The 16,837-nt window shown below is 38.3% G+C and overlaps 1 protein-coding gene across 1 annotated transcript in view; it reads right to left on the reverse strand.

Moving 5' to 3' along the window:
• Acvr1 (activin A receptor type 1) overlaps positions 1-16,837 on the reverse strand; it is a 121,448-nt gene that overhangs the window by 4,615 nt on the left and 99,996 nt on the right. The window contains 2 exon segments of the mRNA XM_042683502.1: positions 12,340-12,537; positions 16,463-16,738. Coding sequence (XP_042539436.1) covers positions 12,340-12,537; positions 16,463-16,738 — 474 coding nt within the window.

The raw sequence follows: 16,837 nt of genomic DNA on the forward strand, positions 1-16,837 counted from the left end.
TCATGTAAATACAAATCACTTAAGGAAACGATTAGATATGATAAGGAGCCCTGCTCGAGAGACATTACAGATTTGTTTAAACTTCACAAATTCAACTAAAGAGTTGGAGATGGGAAAATACTCTAAATTGTACTTTAAAAATTACTTGACAGTATCTCTTAATTCTAAATAACTTATCCACATTGCATAGCTGCATTTATTATGAGTATCAATCAATCCTAGCAAACTATCAACACCTCTTACTGGTCCTAAACCACTGCTTTACAGAAGACTTGGAGCACCTCATCTCAGAAATTTCTACCTGGTTATCTTCCATGGATTCCTAGAAACATCCAAACAAAATACTTTCAGTAGTAAGGGATAGCACCTAGAATATACTGCACATGGACCTGTTAAGATGACTTCTATCTACTCTAGGGCCACATGACTTGTAGTCAGAGATAGGCCTTTTGTTTAAAATGTCAGTTTTTCTATGGAGATACATTTAACAGCCTGTCTTAATTCTTCTTCTTTTTTTTCTGGTCATGAGACTTGAACTCAGGGCCTGGGTTGCATCCATGAGCCTCTTTGTGCTCAAGACTAACACTCTACCACTTGAGCCACAGTGCTACTTCCAAATTTTTTTCTGAGTCTTTTGTTGGAGATAAGAATCTCATGGACTTTCTGCCTGGACTGACTTCAAAACAGATCTCAGACTCCTGAGTGTGTGAACCACTAGAGCCCGGCTCTGTCTTAATTCTTTACAAATAGAGCACAGTAGTTCTCTGGAGTAATTTGGCTGGTGAGTATGGAAAGGATTATGTGAGTATAAACCACAATTTAACAAGATTGGATTTCTCTATAAACAAAACAAAAGAGAGCATAGTTGGGTGTGTGAGGTAAGACCTGGTGACACCCAACAAAGATGTCACTATATACAAAGCAAAAATTTCCCTGTGTTTCTTTTCCTCATATTTTAATCTTATTAGATGTTCATAGTCTAACAAAAGGGATCAAGTATAAAAAGAAAGACCATTTAATTGATTGCCTGAGACTTAGAAAAATAAAGTCTCTCGTTTTCACCACTGGACAATGGTTGTTTCTATCTGACTTTCATCCATTAAAAAGTATATTGTACCTGCTATGTGTGGAATGCCAGTGGTACTAAAAACATAAGATATGTTCTTTTTCATCAAGAGTCAGTATCAAGATCAACACAAGTCCCTCTGTTTTCTTTAGATAATGGTGTTTTCTTCAAAAAATAATCCTTGAAACTTTTTCTTCATTCTACTATTTACTCTCTATCTTAAAAGGCTGATGTAGAAATTCTCACTATACTTTTTATTGGTTAGCTCCTAAACTGATCCATCATTTGGTCCCTTAAACTCTGGGTACCAGAAGCTGTGCTTGGCAGTAGGGACATAGAAAAAGATGCAGTACTAGTGATGAGGAATAGAAGAGTAGGAAAGACAGAGGACAAATTATAAACTAGCATTATAGATGGGTAGGAGACAGGTGGGGGGGGGGGGTAATTACCAAGGTTCAGAGAAGGAAATACTTGTGTTGTTTCCTAAGTACCATCCATAAATGGGGTGCATTTGGAGCATAGAGCTTACCAGAGCTAAGAGCTTTGTGAAGCAGGTCAGGAGAAAAGAAAACATCAAGGAGAGGGTATGTGTCAGGCACAGGGAAAGTATGAGGCAAAGAGAAGGATAGATAAAAAAGACCCTCCCTTGTTGAAGCAATGGAAGGAACTCTTTCTTTATGGGTGAAATTGGTGGACACAGTGGCCAGGACAGTGGAAGTAAAGGCCTGGGCAATTGGAATAGGGATAGGCAATGAGGAGACTTGTATTGTCAAGGTAAGAAGTGACTATCTTAAAAAAGGGTCCTGGTTTCTGTATACAAGTTGTTATTCAGTCAAGGTATCAAGGCAGAAAAAGTGAACTTTAAGTCCTATGAATGCAGCACACAATGAGAAACTACGAAATCATGAACCATCAAAGAGGCAGCACAAAATCAGGAAAGCAACTGAAAGTATTTCAAGTGCCAGAGGGGTGGTACAAAGAGCAAATGACACAGATGCAGGGAAAGAAGCACTGTCAGATAGGGTCAGAAGAGGAAAAAACAGAGCCAGGCTTCATCTTCGCATTGAAGCAGCTGCTGACTTGAGAAAAACATGAGAGATAAATCAAAGAAATTACTCACAACCTACTCCCCCACAACTTTAGGCACTTTAAGCATAACTAACCAATTGTCTCCTTGGGCACCTAATTAAAAAGTTTTTCTCTTGGAAGTGGCGCTGTAGCTCAAGTGGTAGAGCGCTCGCCTTGAGCTGAAGAGCTGAGGGACAGCGCCCAGGCCCAGAGTTCAAGCCCCACGACCGACAAAAAAAAAAAAAAAAAGTTTTTCTCTTCTGTGGGGGCAAATCTACATTTACCAATCAACAACCCTTCCTGAGTAAACTCCTTGGCTGTACTGCTGTGGTTTTCTAACACCTTTACACTAACCATAAAGCTCACATGCAAAACAATGAGAATGTCCTTGACACATGCTCTGGCAAACTGACAGTACCACTGTGTCCAAAAATAAGAACTTCCTTGGAGTTTTTCCTCTCTTGAGTCCTTGGACCAACAACCCATCTCCCCAGCCCTTGATAGGTTATATGTTACAGGCCTCTGCTTCATGTCCTTCTCCACCTTCCTCCATCATATCCCATTCCCTCCAGTGAGATCTTCATGAGAAAACAGAGAGGAAGCTCAGTGAACCCTCCCCGTGGGTATTCCAGTGGTGCTGCCCACAGGGCAGTGTTCATTCCCCAATACTGTCCAAGGCTCACCACCATCTTGCAGAAATCTGGGCATGACCCACACTGAAATGACCTGCAGCTCCATCAAGACAGTGCTTTTAGGACTTCTTCAGCAGTTCCTTCTGTGTAGCATAGCAACTGTCATCATTGTCTGGTTGTATTTCTCTTTCCCACAGCACCTCACATCCTCTCAAGCTTGCCTATTCACCCCAGTTATGACTCAGTTTAACATCCTATTCTGTCTTCTAAAACAGCCCTGCTGCTTCCACAAGTACAGGGCTCCAAAACTCGGTGCCCACCTACACCTAATCATCACCTTCTATACCAACCACAGTGGCTCAAGCCACTGATTTACAACAAAATGTGAGCAGCCTTAAATGAAATTTTTATTTTGTGTTTGTCTGTATTTGCACTATAGCTTCTCCAGAGCCTAACATGCATGTGAATGCTGATTATGTTTTCCAGAAATTTGAGTACATATTTACAGAATTTGGGACATTTTACATTGTATAAAGATAAGAGGCATGACCAGAATCAACTCCAAATGGATCAAAGACCTCGAAGTCAAAGCAGACACTCTGAAAACATTACAGGATGGAATAGGAGAAATCCTAGGTCTCCTTGGCGCAGGCCAAAATTTTCTTAATAGAGATCCGGAAACACAACAAATCAAAGAAAGGTTGGACAAACGGGGTTGCATGAAGTTGCAGAGCTTCTGCATGGCAACGGACATAGCTAGCAAGATCAATAGAAAGCCCACAGATTGGGAGAAGATCTTCACTAGCCATACAACGGACAAGGGTCTCATATCTAAAATATACTTGGAACTAAAAAAATTAAATCCCCCAACAACAAATCTTCAAAGAAACAACTGCCCAATAAATAAGTGGGCTAATGACTTAAAGAGAAACTTCTCTGAAGAAGAAAGAAGGATGGCCAATAGACACATGAAGAAATGCTCAACCTCCTTAGCCATAAAAGAAATGCAAATCAAAACAACATTGAGATACCACCTCACCCCAGTTAGAATGGCTATAATCAAGAACTCTAATAACAGATGCTGGAGGGGATGTGGACAGAAGGGAACCTTACTGCATTGTTGGTGGGAGTGTAAACTTGTTCAACCACTTTGGAAAGTAGTATGGAAGTTCAATAGGCTCCACATAGAGCTCCCCTATGACCCAGCAATCCCACTTTTGGGCATTTACCCAAATGTTTACAAACAAGACCACACTAAAGCTACAAGCACAACAATGTTTATTGCAGCATTATTTACCATAGCTAAGATCTGGAACCAACCCAGATGCCCCTCAGTAGATGAATGGATCAAGAAAATGTGGTATATATACACAATGGAATTCAATGCCTCCATCAGAAAGAATGGAAAGACTTGGAAAAAATTATATTAAGTGAAGTAAGCCAAGCCCAAAGAAACATAGGTCCCATGGTTTCCCTTATTTGCAATATGTAGTATATGTATGAGTCAAGCAGAAAAGGTCAGATAAGGTGATGTTAGGAAAATGAACCCTAAGATATGTATTTAAATGGTTTTTTTTCTTTCATGTATTTGTTTCTAATGCATTTATAAGATTTTTTTTTTGTTGCTTTGTATGTCCCTACCCCACAGTATAACCCCTGCTTTCACTGTATTTGATGTAGGTATAATTTCTGGAGGGGAAGGGGAAAAACAAGTCGTTTAAATAAGGATACAGGTGGACCCATTTCAACAATGAGAAGTACAAGTTGTCATGTTGCAAACAAACTTTACAACTTTGGTGGGGGGGGGGGGAAGGATTGGGTGGGGGGACAGGAGGAGACAGGGAAGGGATAGGAAGGGTAAACAAAGGAGGAGGCTACAATGCTTGATAAGAAATGTACTCATTATCTTGCCCATGTAATTGTAACCCCTCTGTACAGTATTTTCACAATAAAAAAAAAGAAAAAGAAAGTAGTACTTAAAGAGTAAAAATGAATATGACAAATAAAGCCAAGCAAATTTAAAAATTAAAAAACAAAACAAATAGCCTTTCAGCAACAGATATTTGTTTTTAAACAATAATAATAGAATCTTACAACTGAATGTTAACTATATGTAGGACTTTTTCCCTAAATGCTTTATTGTATTAATTTATACTTCATATCTATTCTATGAGGTAAGTTCTAGTATTATTTCCCCTATTTTATAAACAATGAGTTATAAATAAAAAGATAAAAGGCATGTACCATATTTTTTGTACTATCACTTTTCTGCAGGAAAAAAATTTGTATAGTCATGTACAATGACAGGAACAAAGATAATATACAGGCTCATGTCCATTTAGGTCAGGGTGCTGGTTAAGTAAGTTTGGGTCAGGTATTCTGACAAGTAATACAGGAAGAGCTTTGAGGTTTCAAAGCTTTGGGGACTTCTCAGTTGAAGGTAAGGGGTTGTGGACCTGGCAATACTCTGAATAATTCACAGGTGAGAAAAGGAGGCATGGAGGTGATGTTAGCGCTAGGTAGGTCATTGTCTTTCCTTTCCTCTAAAAGAAAAACCTGGGGCACATACAGGATAAATACTTATTCAAGCTCACAGCTAATTACTAACAAAGCTAAACGAAACTAGTATTCTGTCTCTATAGAACTCTCTCCAACAAGCCAATGATGAGAAAGAAAAATGGGGAGTAGAGTTGTAAGGTGCTCATCTCTCACTCTGGGAGCCACTTCCAAGATCCAGGGAAGCAAGAACAGAGTCCTGGCATCTGAACACATACACAGAGCTACTTTTAACAGTTAATTCCTACAAAAATACTGAATCCTTCAGAGAGTAGAGCATTAGAAATAAAGTCATTTAAGGGAGAATAAAGGGAACAGATCATATTAGTCTTCTGAGAAAATTGTAAGTTAATACAGTGCTTCCTAAAGGAGTAGCATGTGAAAAACAATTGATATGGTTTGTAGACAAAACTCATCTTATTAATTGCAAATTTATTTATACCATTCCTTTTCATGTTATGTCATGTCATACTCGTCACTCAATTCAGGAGTGATACTAATTTCCTTTCAATATAAAATTAAGATTGAAAAGAGGAAAGATTACATGCTACTACTATACATGTCATTTGGATATGGAAAAACAAAGTCACATGGGTGGTATGTGGTATCAGGTTTACAGGAAGGCATTTGTCACAAGATACACCCACCAACAGTATTACTTCACCTATCATGACTTAAATGAGAATATCTAACATTTTATCTCAGGACAGGTACATACCACACAAACACAAAGGTTAATGGAGAAATGGATGGTACTGCTCAGGATAGACATGACTACCCAAGAGTTTGAGAACCTTCCTCAATATCAAGTAAGTTAGAAGATTTGTGGGTTCCCAAGATCAGGATGCTTCTCAGTTGCAAATAAGGGACTATGGATCTGACTGCTGGCATCGGAGAACCTATACCCCAGCATACCTGTTACCTCATGGCAAGTGTTCCTTCCTGAAGGGGGTTAGAATTGGAAGGGTAGCTCTGATCTCTGTTAGGAAAAGGAAGGCTTTGGCAGCTGTGGCCTCACTTATGAGCCACATTACAATTTAAGGGCATGAGGAACCACATACATGACTCAGAGGCAAAACCAACTGCCTTCTTAAGATCCTTTGGTAAAATTACAAACTTAATCTTTATATCTGAGGTTCACATAGAAGTAACAAAGCATTAGTCAATGGCTTATAGATTACTACATAGTCAGACCCTATTAAAAATTATTAATCAGTATTATCCTAAATGGTCAGAGGTGAGGGCAAAATGCCTAGAAGGACTGCAGGGCTGTCTCTCAAGTTTCATCTTTGCTTGCCTCCAAAGCCCAGAATAACAGAAGCATTTGGGTTCTAAGCATTTGGCAGTTGTGAAGGTCTCTCGAGAAGAAGGCACCACATATGAAAGGCTAGGGCGGTGAAAGGCTGAGGACATCAATATTCATCTGGAGGGGTGCTGCTCTTGGAAGCCAGACTAGTAGACAGCAAACAGCACAATCAGGAACACTATTGGCTTCTGGTTATTTCAGCATGAGGTCAGCTGACTTGCTTTTCTTCAGTTCTAGATTTCAAAATCAGAGACATGAAATTCTAGGAAATTACAGCGGAAAAATCCTTCTCTCTCTCTCACCTTAATATTTCTGCCCTTAGTTACTTATCTAACAGTTAGAACAAATAAACAGAAGTCTTGAAATTGTGTTGTTTTGTTTTGTTTTTGGCAGTACTGGGGTTTGATCTCAGGGCCTTGTTTTTGCTAAGCAAGCATTCTACCCCTTGTGTCATGTATCAGCCCTAGGACCCCTGAAATGATGAAATTTTTCTCTAGTATGATTCATTTGTTTGTTCAAACCTTAATATACAAATCAAGCATTTGATAGGAATTACGAAACGTGTTGGATATGCAGTTGCTGAAGAAATGAGTTGTCATGGTTTCTGTACACAAGCCCATGTGCTTGGGAACAGAAGTACAAATGGCTCCCTGGCAAGCTCAAAGATTCATTAGAAGTTTTTCCAAAATGTGTGCGCCAAACATACGCTTACTCTACAAGTATTTCCTAGTCTCTACCCCAGAAGAGGTGGGGTTTGGCCAGCAAGTACTTCTCTGTGAAACATAGATAGGGTTTAACACATTTAACCACTGGATTTCTCATCACCACAAAACAATCAAAGCCAGTATAACAAGGATCCTTCCACAGAGCCTTCCTATGGGCAGGGAAAGGGGGAAACAAATGTCTTATCTGGGCAAAGTGGTAGCATAATGAGAGGAAGGGGAATATGTTAGGATCTGCAAGCTGTGGGAAATTGGGTTTCAATGTGCTCAGGACATACTGAACACACACCAGGTACATTTACCTGATATGATCCCAATTGATCATCATGACCTTTTCAGGTGATGGATTATCAGTATCTTTTTTTTAAATGGCTCAATTCTTTTAAATTGACACTACTTTTTTTATTGTAAAGATACTATAGAGAGGGGTTACAGTTACATGAGTAAGGTAATGAGCACATTTCCTATCGAGCATTGTTACCCCCTCCTTTGTTTTTCCCCTAATTATCCCTTCCCTCCGCACCTCTCCCCCTTCCCTCCCACCCCCAGGAAGATGTAAAGTTCACTTTCAACATAGTGTCTTGTATGCTTTAGTATTACAATAGGTCAACCTGTATCCTGGTTTTATCTATATCTTTTTCAGTGATGAAACTGATCTATGGGATGGAGTCGCAAAGTATCATCTCAGAGCCTGGGATGTTATTAATCCTCCTGCCTCCAGTGCTCTGAAGAGCTGAGTCAGTACAGCTCCTGTGTGCAGTGCAATGGCCCCAGAGAGGCATGGCGGCAGAAAGCAGAGGCCCCTCACAGTAAGCTGTGCAGCCACCAAGTACCCTAGAGTCACAGATCTGTCCTACTATGGGTATAGCCACACAGGAGATACTGGTAGTTCTGGTCAGGACACAACACCTTCTCAAAAACTCTACATTCAGAAATGTATGTTTTCAGCCCATTTTAATTAGTGTATACTAAAACCATATGGAATTACTCAATTCCACTTCTCTCACATGCTATCCTAATTTCTTGCTGTGCTAGTGATGAAAATTATGATTATCCCATAAACCCTCAACCCTTAAGACAAAAATATCAGTGGAAGTTGGGATATCAAAAAGGAAAGAGTGTTGGGGTATTAAAACACTCTTAACTATCTTAGCATCATGTTTTCAAACCCTAGAATTATTGTAATAGAAGCAAAATGAGGGAACCAACAAGTAATGTGGGTGATTCTGATGCTTACTCCAGGCTTAGAGCTATTAATCTAAGCAACCCTTAACCTGCCTTTAATTCATGAAGCAATTCCCATAGAAAAGGTGGAAAAATCATTTTCTGCCCTACCAATTTCTAATTCAGTGTCAAACTAAGACCATGTGAAAATTCCAAAAGATTCTCATGAGAAATTTTCAAATGTGAAAATGGACTTAACTCTCATTTCCTGTACAGAAACAGGATGAGGTTTATTATTAGAGAAAATAAATGTAAAATTTCAATAAAAGCACTACATATTTTTATGCACATGGTTCACTTGAGGATTAAACTGCTCCGAGAGAACAATCTGGCCATCAGTTTTTATAATGGACTCAGAAACTCAAAGGATACACAATTTTAATAACCTTCTTAACATAAGATACGAGGTACATTTTACATACAATAATTTCAGAAACATACAGTCTTTTAATGACACTTCCTAAAACTGATAAGAAAATGAAACAGATGGGAAGGGTTGGGAAGGGGAAACAAAGAGGAGGCAACAATGCTTGATAAGAAATGTACTGATTATCTTGCCCATGTAATTGTAACTCCTCTGTACAGTATTCTCACAATAAAAAATAAATAAAATTAAAAAGAAAATGAAACAGGAATATCACACCTTGGAGTGAGCATGGTATTGTGAATGAAAACAACTCTTATAGAAAGCCATTTGGCAAGCCATATTCTGACCTTTTAAGCCTATTTCTTGATCAGATTAGAAGTCAAATCTCCAAATGAAAAAGTTATATGCACAATATATATCTATTATAAACCTTAAATGAGGGAGACAGGATGTGTAACAATATGGAAATGTTATATTAATAAAGTATCATGTGACAATCCAAAATGTAAGCTAGAGATGAACATTAAAAAGATGATACAGAATTTTATCTCCATAATAACTAAGTTTTAAAAAAAATCAATGGATAGGCCAAGAGCTGGTGGCTCATACTTGTAATCCTTTCTACTTAGGAGGCTGAGATCTGAATATTGCAGTTCAAAGCCAACCTGGGCAAGATAATTCCATGAGACTCTTTTCCCAATTAACCACAAAAAGCTGGAAGTGGAGCTGTGGCTCAAGTGGTAGAGTGCCAGCCTTAAGCAAAAGAACTCAGGGACTGCCACAGCCCCAAGTTCAAGCCCCAGTAACAACACACACACACACACACACACACACACAAGCATGCATGTACACATGCACGCATGTTAGAATTTGGAGAAATTTTTCCTTTTTCAACACTGGGGTTTGAACTCAGAGCCTTGTGCTCTTTGAGACAGACACTCTATCACAAAGTCACTCCTCATGTCCTTTCATTTTCTTTTCACTCACCTTCTCTGTTTGGGGAGAGTAAAAATTAAATATTAACATTAGTAAAAATGTGTTTTCAAGAAGCATTAAACACTTTCAAACTTCACTTTAGATAATCAGTTTGTGACTATGTATCATGTGTGTGTATATGCACTACAAGTATACAAAAATGTTCATGGGGGGAAAAAAAGAGACTGGAGAAAGAGAAGGGAAAAACATCAAATTAGTCACTTCCAAAGAACAAAAGATGAATTAAAATGAGACATAAAAATATCCTTAGCTCCCTCTAAGAATCAAGTCACACCACAGACCAGAAGTGCTACCCACAGACATGATGATGCACAGGGAAGAGCAATAAATCAAAAACAACCTCTACCAGCCATGTTTTTTTCCCAAAAATAATGTTAATCACAGGATCTAGCAAGCAAGCTAACATTTGTTGAGCTAAATTTTAAACAAATGACTCTAACTTCAAACTATTATTAATCACAACTGATCTTTAAAAGCCATTTGGGTTTATGCCTGTTGACGCAGGGAGCAAGTCTGAAACATGAGTTCTTCAAAGTCTAAGAATCCCAACTTTCTGCCAAACAGGCTTGCCTGGCCTTGTGCCGGCACAGCCACAGCTGGAAATGCTACTGTGTTGGCTACAGGATACCAGCTTCTTCTACATGTGAGCAATAACCTTATCACAAAGCTTAGTCGGATACCAATCTTCTGGATCCTGTGAAGATGTACTAATCAGAATTAGGTGATATTTTTCATTCCCAAAGCACTCAAAAATGATTGAGGAGAAATGACGAAATGAAGTAGATGTGCAATTTCAGGCAAAGTTCAGAACTTTATAAATCAGCAAAACATACACTCTGTTGCCAACAATTCTCAAGGCACTTCAGTGGCACAAACTGTAAGACATCAGCTCACGATGATTAGGAAACAATTACCAAGAAAAGACTCCATTAAAAAAGAATAAAGGAAAAAATCTAACCATCCATCCATCCAGTTTTAATCTGAAACAGTTGACTTAGTATCCCCGGAGCATGTATTCAAAGCAGACACACTCTGCTGTTAAGATTTTAAAGCTACCATGAAGGCATGCCCATTTTAATTGTTGTACATTAAAACTATAAAGTTACCCAATTCCATGTCCCTCACAGGGTGTCCTAATCTCTGGCTATGCTAGTTATAAAAATTATGATTACCCCACAAGTCTAAACCCTTAGAATAAAGTTATCAGCGAAAGTTAGGACATTAAAAGAAAGGAAAAAGGAGAAAGTTGAAGGTATTAAAGACTTCTTGCATTACTCCTTGCATTGGGTCAGAGGAGGGCAAAACATAAAGTATAATTTAGATACAAATAGACATTTAAATACATAAAAAAGTTCTTCTGTTCGTGAGGGACCATTTCAGACATACACTCTGTAAAGTAATTTTCCAGTTGTGGAAAATATGAAATGCACCAAGTTGATATGAAATGCACCAAGTTGTGCTATAAAAACCAGTTTGTGAGCTGGGTGCCAGTGGCTCACGCCTGTAATCCTGGCTACTCTGGAGGCTGAAATCTGAGGATTGCGGTTCAAAGTCAGCTCAGGCAGTGAAACTCTTATCTCCAATAAACCACCAGAAAACTGGAAGTGGTGCTGTAGCTCAAGTGGTAGAGCACTAGCATTGAGCTGAAGAGCTGAGGGACATTGCTCAGACCCGAAGTTCAAGCCCCATGATCAACAAAAAAAACAGTTTGTGGGTTGTTGAGGAAGGCCTAATTTGAAAGAATACTCCTTACTACTTCTGTAAATGTACTTAAGCATTCCACTAGGTATTTAAAGTTGGTTTAAGTACACAAAAGACAAGTGTGAAAGCTTACTGCAAGGGAGAACAATTTTAAAACGAATGGCAAATGTTGTCATAACTACCACGGCAACAATTCATCAAATTCCTCCACTAAGATAACTCATCAACACAAGTCACCTAGCCAGGGTTCCCAATTTAAATTAGACTCATTCAAAAGGTACAGCCTGCTTCTTACAAAGAATGACTTCCAAATGACTTCCAAATGTGAAACATGGCCTTTCTCAACAATCAAATCATACAAAGGAAAAACCATCCATAGAAACAGAAGTCACCCTTAAATTTATTTGTATATTCTCAAGTTAAACCTGCCTTGTGAGAAAAACAAAGGAAGGAAGGAGATGAGGAGAAAGTCATATAGGAAGACAAGAAGAAATAATATATACATCAACAAACAAAAGAATTAGTTTTCAGTCATCATTTCTTTTCCTGAATTTCAAACATAATGCCATTACATACTACTTCCATGTGCAGCTAGAAAAGAGGATTTCAGGAACAATATAGGCTCTCTACATTCCTCTTCTCCTTTGCAACAGTAGCATCAAGAAAATGTGGATAGGGACAATATTAGATCAGATGCTTACCATTGCTCACCATCCTCCTGGCCACTTCCCACAAAACAAGTCCAAAGGCCCAAATATCGACCCTCTTGTAAGAATCAAAACAATCCACCTGGATGGTTTCATCTAGAACTTCGGGGGCCATGTAGCGCTTGGTGCCCACACGGGGGTTGTTCCCTACATCAAGTTGATTGGTGCTCTGGGAATGCATGACTGCCAGGCCTAGAAGGAAGAAGACAACCATGTCATTAAACTCACTTCCTCTCATAGATGGCTGCTAAAGGATTTAAAATAAGCCCAATCAAAAGCGCCCTCTGGTGATAGGTGTGCTCACTGCTGTGATAAACCCAGAAGAATCCCTTGCATTAGTCATGACTTTTGGGAGTGAGAACAGTGAAAGGGACTAAGGCCAGAAAAATGAGGAGACTATTAGGTTAAGACATGAGCCTCTAGGAGACAAAAAAAACTGTTGAGCCACTGACATACCAACACACAACAGCAAAATGAGGCCAATGTTTGAAGTTCACAGGCAAACAGGCTTGCATGTCATAAGTGAGCCTGAAAGTGTCTTAACAAGGAGCAAACGAAGCTCTGGAAATCCACTACTGCTCCCACTCGTCTCCAAACACAAATTTCAAACAGTGTGAGACTGAGAACTTGAGGTAATTGGTCATCTTATAAAAGAGCAGGCTGGGACAGACACTGTTACATCCCTAAAGGGAGGGCTGCACATCTGGGTAATCAGGCTGACCAAACCTATAGGGTTTTCTTTCTTTAGAATGAAGAAAACAGTATTAAACCGGACCTCGATTCAAAGAGCATTTCTCATGAGAATGGTTCTGAAACACTTAACCATGGCTCATTTCAGAATTCCTCAGTCAATTAGCAAGATGACTCGCCTGGCATTCCTCACTAGCCAGTGGGGATGGACAGATTGTGCATGGTTTATTTGAAGATGGGATTATTTATTGATGCACATACAGATCAACTGAAAATGATTGCTTTTAACACTCAGTATAATGAAAAGTGTCAAATGGGAATAGGCTGTCCCTATGAACCTCTGTAATCTAAAGATCCCTTAGAAGTACCTTAAGCAATCTGTAGAGAGATTTTGCTCTCAGCCCATAGCTCCAAATACGTGAGATGCTGATTCCATGCAATATCACAGAGAGCAAACACCATTTCATCTTAATAATTAGCAAAGATATCCGCAAATATCATTGATTAAAGAAGGCTGGTACACCTCCCCTGATTTTTATAATCATCTCCAAGATTCAATGGAGTAATAAAGAGACAATCAAGTGTTTTTAAAACCATAAAAGGCAAGTTACAAACAGTTCTATTTGTTCACTTGGCTTACTCATCATCTTAAGATAGGAGGCAGCTCTGTGGAGAGGTCTATAGGCTGCCATGGATGTGCACAGGTCAAGTGTGGTGATGACTATAGCCTTGACCCATAGCTTGGCTGTAACCTGCCCGCCCCCCCCCCCCCATTCTCTGTATGAGAACCACACTGACCTTCAAAGGAACTTGCAAGATAATACATTTATTTTAAGCTGCTAATTTTAACCTAGTGCTACAATTATTAAAGAGACAAAACCAAATATAACATGTAAAATTTGAATTCTTCTCTGAAAAACTGGAAAAAAAATTGCTGTACGTGGTAACATACATCTGTAATCCCAGCACTTGGGAGGCTGAGCTATGAGGATCACAAGTCTAAAGCCAGAATGAGATACATTACCAATTTAATGAAAGCTTAAGTTACTCAGTGAGACACTGTCTCACCAAGCACACAAAAATCTGAGAAACTTAAAGGTAGATATTAAATAATAAACAATTATCAAGACTTGTTAGGTGAGATAAACTGTGATATGCAGAAGACGAATTTTAAGGTATTTTAGAAAATGCATTTTGAAGTACTTAGAAGTAAAGTGTTTCCATGTCTGCAACCTAGTCCCAAACACATTAGGAAAAATATGCACTCAACCACATATAAAGCCAAATATATAAAACTTTAGTAGATTTTTTTGTCAGTCATGGGGCCTGAACTCTGGGCCTGGGCGCTGTCCCTCAGCTCTTCTGCTCAAGGCTAGCACTTTACCATTTGAGCCACCGCGCCACTTCCGGCTTTTTGTGTATGTGGTACTGAGGAATTGAACCCAAGACTTCATGCATGCAAGGCAAGCACTCTACCACTGAGCTACCTTCCCAGCCCAACTTTAGTAATTTTTGAATCTAGTAGTTGAAGTTTTTAAGTAACTACTCAACATTCTTTCAACTCTTGTGGATGTTTAATGTTTTAGTGCTATAAAATAATAGTTGTCTTTGGCAATATTTATAATAGAACTGAATTTCTAATGACTCCTCCTTAGTTTCTGTGAAAAAATACTATATAAAATATGTGTGATGTGAAAAATACTATATAAAATATGGTTTTACAAGAGCTAGTTTCTCCATGAAATTATCAGTTCCCTAATGACTTTTTGGCACAAATTTTTACACCAATGTATATATCTAACTGGAAGACTGCAGACCAGTAGGAATGCAGTTGAAGCAAGAACAAGCTAAATGTAACTGAACATGTTCCCATTCCCTTCTATCAAGTCCCATGTACTGAATCTAAGAGCTATCTCACTTTATCTATTCCTGTCAGACCACTGGATTACACAGCAGTTATCATTTAAATCTTTATTACTTGCTAGCATTGATAATAATTCTTGAATCCTGTAAGGAAGGCTTGAATGAATTTTAGTGACAGACATATTATTGTGGAAGTTTCAAAAATACAGAGGTATAGTAGGTAACATCTAATACTGGTGGTATTCCTCACGCTAAGACCTGTTGTAAGACTGCTTACATGAATGTAAGCAGTGCTTGCACATAGGTAAACAGATTTGTGCAAAAATACAGAATAAGTGTGAAGAAAAGTCAGACTTTAAATCACCCTGACTGTTCTAACAGCTGCCTTCAAGTCCTATAATACAACTGAACTGCCTGCAGAAACTTTGAGGTCATGCTCTTAACACTTGGGGAACATTAGAAAATAATTTTCCAAAACTGAAAGACTATAAAGAGACTCAAAAGAAGTAAATTTTCCTAACATGTAAAATCCCTTGTGTTAAAAAACAGAAATATAAATTAACCTTATAAGTTAACATAACTAAAACTAATTTTGTCTAAGCCCATATCATTCTAACAATAAGTACAACATTATAAAACATAATTAATCAAGAAAAATAAGGACTCTCAATAGTCTATTAAAGTGAATAACCCAATACTGTAACTCAGTTCTTATTAGCACAATTATTCAGCCATTATTCTAGGAGTCTAGGATGAATGTGGTTTAAATAAAAATGCCACTATACATGAAAATTATCTTATTTATAGTGCAATTAAAGCTACATTAGTAGTTCTCTAACACCATATGAATAAGCCATTTCCTTAGGGTAATGAATGAGTGGGTTCAAAGCCTATTTTCCTCTTTCCCAAATTGGTCATTTTGCTTCAGTATAGAAGAATGCTTTCAGAAGCTGTTTTAAAGACAAACTCTTTCCATAAAAATGTAGAATTGTGCACCTACTTTGTGTGAGAATCTGTGAAATCAGAATGAAATGGTAATAATGGTTGTTTCTGAGGGTTTTTGCAGGAACTAACTGAATGAGCCCAGGTGACTTTCTAAGTATATAATGGGAAAGTCTTGATAGCCATAGTCTTGATAATGCACAAAATGGGATTTACAGCATTTCTAAGAATGGTCATAAGTATTGAATGTTTCATCACATATTTCACCTAAAAGAATAAACAAATATGTGTCTAATTTATACACCAGTAAACTATTGTGCATGTTGAAGCTGTTATAAGAAAGGTAGTCTTTATCTTTCATTTATATTCCAGTGTTTCAAAGATTATAGTGAATGGATGGATGGAAAAATGGGTGGATGGATGACAAAGCTTAGTAAAAGAGGGGAAATTACTGATGGGAAAATCCAAGTGGTGGGTATACAGTTTGGATTGTAAGGTTCTTTCCATTTTTCTGGGTGTTCAAGTTTTTCATAACAACACATGAGAAAAGAGGGGTAACTTAGCAAACACTGGAGTTAAACATAAGTAAAAATAGAGATTAAAAATATTTTTAAAAATATACCCAAATCTGCTATGCAACACTGTCCATTCTTCTTCACTAGGATGTTTTTGCTCTTTAAATCTCGATGAGCAATAGCTGGTTTTCCTTGGGTCCCAAATAGCTCTATGTGCAAATGTGCAAGACCACTGGCTATGGACAGCACTATTCGAAGGCAGCTAACTGTATCCAGCGTCGTGAGCTGAAGATAGTCATACAATGATCCCATTTCATGGTAATGTGTAATTAACCACAACTGGGTACTGGAGTGTCTTGATGTCATGTCAGAAGCAATGAAACCTGGAGAGAGCAAGAACAAAATTAACGCATGTGAAACTTCCACACATTGTATCTTTTGGTATTCAGAAGTGAGCCGCTTACAGTTGTAAATAGAGATCT

Source organism: Dipodomys spectabilis, unplaced genomic scaffold, assembly GCF_019054845.1.
Source record: "Dipodomys spectabilis isolate Male_0828 unplaced genomic scaffold, ASM1905484v1 ptg000081l, whole genome shotgun sequence".
NCBI lineage: Eukaryota > Metazoa > Chordata > Mammalia > Rodentia > Heteromyidae > Dipodomys > Dipodomys spectabilis.